The 6,223-nt window shown below is 52.0% G+C and overlaps 1 protein-coding gene across 1 annotated transcript in view; it reads right to left on the bottom strand.

The window, feature by feature from the left end:
- The window catches only part of SREBF2 (sterol regulatory element binding transcription factor 2), a 58,139-nt gene extending 53,028 nt beyond the window's left edge, over positions 1–5,111 (bottom strand). Inside the window, exon 1 of the mRNA XM_049626440.1 lies at positions 4,770–5,111. Within this exon, the coding sequence (XP_049482397.1) occupies positions 4,770–4,857 (88 nt within the window). The 5' untranslated portion in view covers positions 4,858–5,111. The remainder of the gene's footprint in view (positions 1–4,769) is intronic.
- Between the last annotated feature and the right edge of the window lie 1,112 nt (positions 5,112–6,223).

The following is a 6,223-nucleotide window of genomic DNA, read 5'->3' as shown; positions in this document are numbered from 1 at the left end:
ATTACAGGGTCTAGGAAAAATACAAACAGCAACAAAAAACGTAGAGGATCGGGGCGCCAGGGTGGCTCAGTCGGTTAAGTGTCCGACTTTGGCTCAGGTCATGGTCTCCCCGTTCATGGGTTCAAGCCCCGCGCCGGGCTCTGTGCTGACAGCTCAGAGCCTGGAGCCTGCTTCTGATTCTGTATCTCCCTCTCTCTCTGTCCCTCCCCCACTCACGCTCTGTCTCTCTCTGTCTCTCAAAGGTGAATAAATGTTAAAAACAAAAAAAAAATTTTTTTAAATAAAAAAAAAGGTAGGGGATCTACACACGAGAAACAAAAGGCTATGTCCAGACAAACTCCTGCACACAAATGTTCACAGCAGCTTCATTTATAACAGTTCAAAAGTAGAAACAGCCTAAATGTTGGTCAACTGATGAATGGACAAATAAAACATGATGTATCCACACAAGGGAACACTCTGCTGCAACACTGATGAACCTTAAAGCCATGCTAAGGGAAGGAGGCCACATATTCCATTTCTGTGAAGTGTTCAGAACAGACCGATCCACAAGGACAAAAAGTAAAATAGCTCACTGAAAAGTTTCTTGACCCTTCTCCAAAGAAAACAGCTGCCTCTACTTGCCATCATCCACTCACTCCCGACCTCTTTTTGGCTCATCTAGACTTGGACCCCTTCATCTGACTTCTCTGTCAAAGGCCGACCTCCCAACTGCCAAATCCCATGACTCCTTTCATGGCCTCGTCATCCCTGCTGTCCTCTGCAGCATGATCCCTGGCATCCACTAACCACTCCTTGAAAAGTTCACCTTCCTTCAGTCTTCTATCACACTTTCCTCACCTGACCTGACTTCCCAGTTCTATCTTCTCTCACCTCTAGCCTCAACTCCACAGTGACAACTCTTCAATCTCCATCCCCAGCTTTGACCTTTTCCTGGGTAACTGGCCCTGATTTCCTAGTGGATGACCTCCCGCCCACCAGCACCTCAACCACTGCACATTTAAGACAAATGTTTATCATCTCCCCAAGCCAGCTCTTCCTGCTGGCTTCTGAACTATCTCAATGCCGGAGGATCAAAGCCCTGATGGGATCATAGAATTCCACCTCTACTCTGCCTTCAGGGCAAGGTCTTCACTGAGGCCCCAGCCTGTTATGTCCACCATCTTGCACAATGGCCACTTCCTATCCAAACCCCATCACCCCCTTAGTATTATCACCTCACGCCCGAATAGCTGCAATTCCCTCCTAAACTGGGCTCCCTGACTCCAATCCTCCTTGCCCATCACCACAGTTGAATTCTCTTAAAACCTGTGATTGGTGCGTCATTTCCCTAGTTCAAAATCCTCAGCAGGTCCCTCTCCACATTCCACAAAACATGTGCATCAGGTATGAAGACCCCCCAGTTTGGCTCCAACACACCTTCCAGACCTTATCTTCTACCGTGGCCTTATACACACCGCGTGGTCCGAGAACTCACTAGTAATCCTCGATCTCTAAAGCAGCCATGTGATGGTCATGATTCTGCCACCCACCCTTTTGGGTCTTACGGGAAGGACACCTCTGTCATTGTGCCTTTCCTGATCCCGGTGGAAAAATCTCTCCCCTCTCTGCCTTTGCAGAAGACCTGGTTTATTACAACACGTGAGGTGCTTTCTCATGACGCGGCTATCCACCATAAAAGAAAGTGCCCTAGATACTCTATCATCAGAGGACCGGAGGCCTGGGACAGCAGATCATCCTGCGGTGGAACGGGGGCCCTGGAGACCAACTGACATATCATGCTTTGTTGGGCCTACAGTATGTTTCTTTAAAAAAAACAACCAACCACTTGGAGCCACCATTTAAAAATGTGGACATTTCACATAAAAATCCTGACTTGGGTACCTCCTGAAAAAGAAATGGCAGATCCCTTTGCCAAGAGGCCTCCCTCACCTGAATTAGTCTGCCCTAGTCATTCTGTATAACATGAACCCGTGTTATTTTCTTCACGTGTCCTGCCAGAGCTATTCATTTAAGTGATTTGTTCTTCTTGTGTTTCTTCCCTCAAGAATTTAAGTTCACTGAGAGGGAAGAGAACGTGGATGTCTTGTTCAAAGCTATCCTCAACACTCTGTCCATCGTGGGGGTACTTAGGAGCCACTCAAGACATGTGCTGAATAAATGAATGGATGTGGCCTCCATGGACTCACATGTTTGAAGGGCACTCAGATTACAGCACAGATGAGGTTGCCCAGGGAAGGACCTTGCCCAACTGGTCTTCCAGGAGGCAGACATGAAATCCCCAGGCTGCAAGCTATGCAAACTGCACACCACCCCCCAACACACACACATAAAGTATATTTATTCATTCTCATGGTCTCTTCTTCCTTACCTGACTGGCTCTGGAAACAACGGGGCAGGTTACCCCTGATCTAACCCAACCCCAAAGGCTGTGTCTAGTACAACTCAGAATCCTGCCCAGCCCAAGGTCACTAGATTCATTCAGGTAGTCCACAAATACTTATTCTAAGTGCTAGAAATACAGCATGAAGGAAACAGAAGGACCTGGCACTCAGGGAGCTGAACTTCTGGAGGGGGAACGGATGCATAAGAATTCAGGAATATTTCTAACTGCAGACCACTGGCCTTCAGCCTGCCCAACCCTTCTTGTGCTCCAAAACCCGGTCAAAGTCCACCTCCTTGGAGTGGTCTTCCTGGTATGCCAGCCTTGACCGGCTCCCTCAATGTTGACTTTCACTTATTGCTCTGAGCAACTGTAAGCCATTCTATACTGAGCATTACGGTTTTACTGTTATTCCTCTTAGGCTCCACGAGGCCATAAAATCTTCTTTCCTATCTTTCATGTTCCCTACAGCTCAGAAACCACAGCTGGCACTTGAATACTTGTTGACCAACTGAAGGCAGGGAGTCACTTTTTCCCAAATCTGGTATGGGGACCCGTGAAGCCACTGAACCACTGCACTAAGTTTCCAGAATGTACATTTTACTCAGAAATCTACGGGGAAAAGGTTAATACTTGACCATTAGATAAGTGAACACATTACAAACTAAGAGAAACAGGAACTGGTTATGGAATGAGAAGGCAAAATGCACATGAATGTCTTCTGGTGAGCTTGCTGGTAGGCAGCCTTAGGCATACTTCTTACTGGCTGGGTAACCTTGGGTAAGTTAATGAACCACCTTGAGCCTCTGTTTCAGGATCTATGAAAGGGATGAGAGTAGTAAAACAGATGTCTCTACCTGATGAAACTGTTGTTAAGGATTGAGAACATTCATGTGTATGAGTGCTTAACACAGTGTCTGGCACATACATGCTCAAAACATGTTAGCTGTGCTTCTTAAGTTCAAGAACCTCTCTCCTCCGTTTGTTAACACATCTCCATATTTAGGAGCACTTCGGGGGAAAATCTGTGGGAAGACTTGGGGCTTCAATTAAGGGTCTTAGCTCACTGCCAGGATGACCAGAAACAGAAGGCAAGGACAAGCCAAGGAGTTAAATGTTACAGAAGCAAAATGGGAAACATTCTTTTCAATTAACTGCTGTCACTTATCTCTTCCCCTAGAAGAGAATTCTCTGCGCCTCAGTTTCTTCATCTGTACAACAGGGATGTAGCTGTCGTTTCTGCGGGCAAGACTGTAGTGAAATCCTGGACATGACAGGACTTTATAAAACTCATGAGCACAATGCACTTGAGTTACTGCTTAAGACCATGGGTTCTGGACAATTTAAGGTTAGTGACCTTGTACAAGTAAACATCTGGCCTCTGTCTACCATGGGATTGTAGGGAGGCATAAGTGAAATAATATAAAGAATTTGGGGACTATCAGAAGAGCCCAACTACTGAGAGTTATTATTATGGTTATTAACCTATTCATTGGACTCCTCACTCCCAAGTGTCAGATGAAAGCCTGCTATAGCGACACTGGCTCAGGAACTGGGCTCTATAACCAGCTGGTAGACCTTGGGCAAGTAACTGACCTTCTCCAAACTTTGGGTTTCCATGGTCACAAAATGAGAGCATTGCAAGAGAGAATCCCTGGGCTCCTACCAGCTCTTCCACTCCGCTGTTAAGGTCGCCGGAACAAAGGCTACCCGCTCCCCAGCCTGTCCCCGAAGGGCCACAACTCAAAATTCTTGCTGCTCAATTCCCTCTGCAGCGCGATAGCAGGAGCGCCCGAGTCTCCATCCCGGAGAGAAGCGTCCATACTCTGCCGCCACCGCTCGCTTTCATCAGCAACTTGCTTCCGCAGGAGCTCCCTGCCCAAAGTTTCCCAGAGCGCCAAGTGACCCGGCCGCCAAGTCACCCCCCGGAGGGCCAGAGAGGAGAGCGCGGAGCCTGGGGACCCTGTTTCGGTAATCCCAAAGCCGCCCCCGCGGCCGGGCGGGGAGTGACAGGTGCGACGCGGAGCTGCGGGCAACGGGAGAGCGGGACCTGGCGCGGCGCGTGTAGGCGCGCGAGGGAGGCGGCGGCCGCGCGCTCTCCTCGGGCTGCTACCGCAGGGCGCTCGCGAGGCCCCCAGCTCCGCGCCCCCGGCCCCACGACCCCCGCTCCGCTTCCGGACACGCGGCACCGCAGAACCGAGCGGCCGGGCGGGGACCCAAACCCGCAGCACTCCGAAGGGTTGGGTTCCGCCGGGCCGACCGCGCGTGCCGATGCTTCCCGCGCGAGCCAGGGCTGCGGGGGGTGGGCGCACGCGCACCCGCGCGCTGCCGTAACCCCTTCCTCCCCGCGCGCCCCCGCACTCCCACCCACCCACCTACCACTCACCGTCGATGTCCCCCAGGGTCAGCTCGTCGCCCAGCTCTGTGAGCGTCTCCATGGTCTCCAGACCTCCCAGCTCGCCACTCTCGTCCATCGCCCGGCTCGGCGCGGAGGCCCCCCTACCGTCCCGCTCAGGGAGACGCGGGGGCGGTGCCGCCGCCACCGCCCATGACACCCAACAGCCCCCTCCCGGTACCGCCTCACCGCCCGGTGCCAGCCGCCGCCATGTTTGCGCCGCGCGGGAGGGGCGGGGCGGGATTCCCCCGCCCCAACCCGCGCCCTCTGCGGCCCCGCCTCCAGGCCGCGCGCCCCCTTGTTTGTTGTCAATGGGACCAGGCTCGTCGTGGCCAATCAGCGCGCGAAGCGGCGCGTGGGGTGATGGCGCGTCATCGATCAGCAGCTCAGATTTGCATAGCGAGGCCCCGCCCCGCGAGGGCTCGTAGCAAATGCGAAGTGAAGGCTCCGGGTCCTCAGCCCAACCTTACTCCCCTTGTTTAAAGGCGCCGCTCCATTTTCAGGTGGATCTGCCTCTGCAAGCTAGTCCATCCACCGGCTGGGGGTGGAAGGGTTAACACCCTCCGCCCCCGCTTGCGGGTCGCCCCCGGAGCGCGCTAGGAGCACATTACGTCATCTTCCCAGCTGCTCCCCCGCCCAGCCTGCCTAGGAGAGCGGGTAGAATCAAACCTGGCCCCCAGCACTGGGGCCCGGAGGAGTCTCGATCATTCAAGTCGCGTTCCTAGCAAGCCCCTTGCAAAGGCGGAAATGGAGGTTCGCCGTGGGCCGTGAACTGTCCCAAGTGCAGAGTGCATTTTACAACCTCTGTGCCTTTGCACCTGCCGCGACCAAGCGCTTTACTCCGACGGTCTCACCCTGGGTCCCTCCGAACCTCCTGCAGACTTTTAAAGCAATGCTAGAGCCCGAGACCCACCACAGGCCTCCTAAGGTGTGACCCAGGCTTGAGCGTTTTGGCTGTGAAGCAGGGATTCTGACGTGCAGCCCGCCCACAAGTTCCCACTGCCCCACCTTGCAGCTGGTCTCCATGTTAACAAATGTGCAGACCAGTAGGAATTTATCCTATGGAATAAAAGTTATGAGTGCTCAAAATGTGCAAATATATAAGTTCAGAGACGTAACTGGGGCAAATATTGGGAAGCCCAATAAAGGACTGGATGAATAAATTACATCCACACAATGGAATGAAATATCATTAAAGGTCATGTGCATAAATGCCTATTGACAAATGCTCTGACAATATATTGTTAAAAAGGAAAAGTATGTTAACAGAGCTGTCGCTTTTGAGGTAAAGAGGAGAGCACGTAGTAGCCTGTGTGGAGGCAGACATATGGATCCACTATGCAGTGTGACCTTGGCCTAACTGCTCTAAGCCTCCCATTTTGTCATCTCTAAAATGCAGGGAAAAGTGTCCTCTCAGTTTTGAAGATTAGAGATCATGTGCACAT

Source organism: Panthera uncia, chromosome B4 (assembly GCF_023721935.1).
Source record: "Panthera uncia isolate 11264 chromosome B4, Puncia_PCG_1.0, whole genome shotgun sequence".
Classification (NCBI taxonomy): Eukaryota; Metazoa; Chordata; class Mammalia; order Carnivora; family Felidae; genus Panthera; species Panthera uncia.
This window is presented reverse-complemented; position numbering and strand designations above follow the sequence as displayed.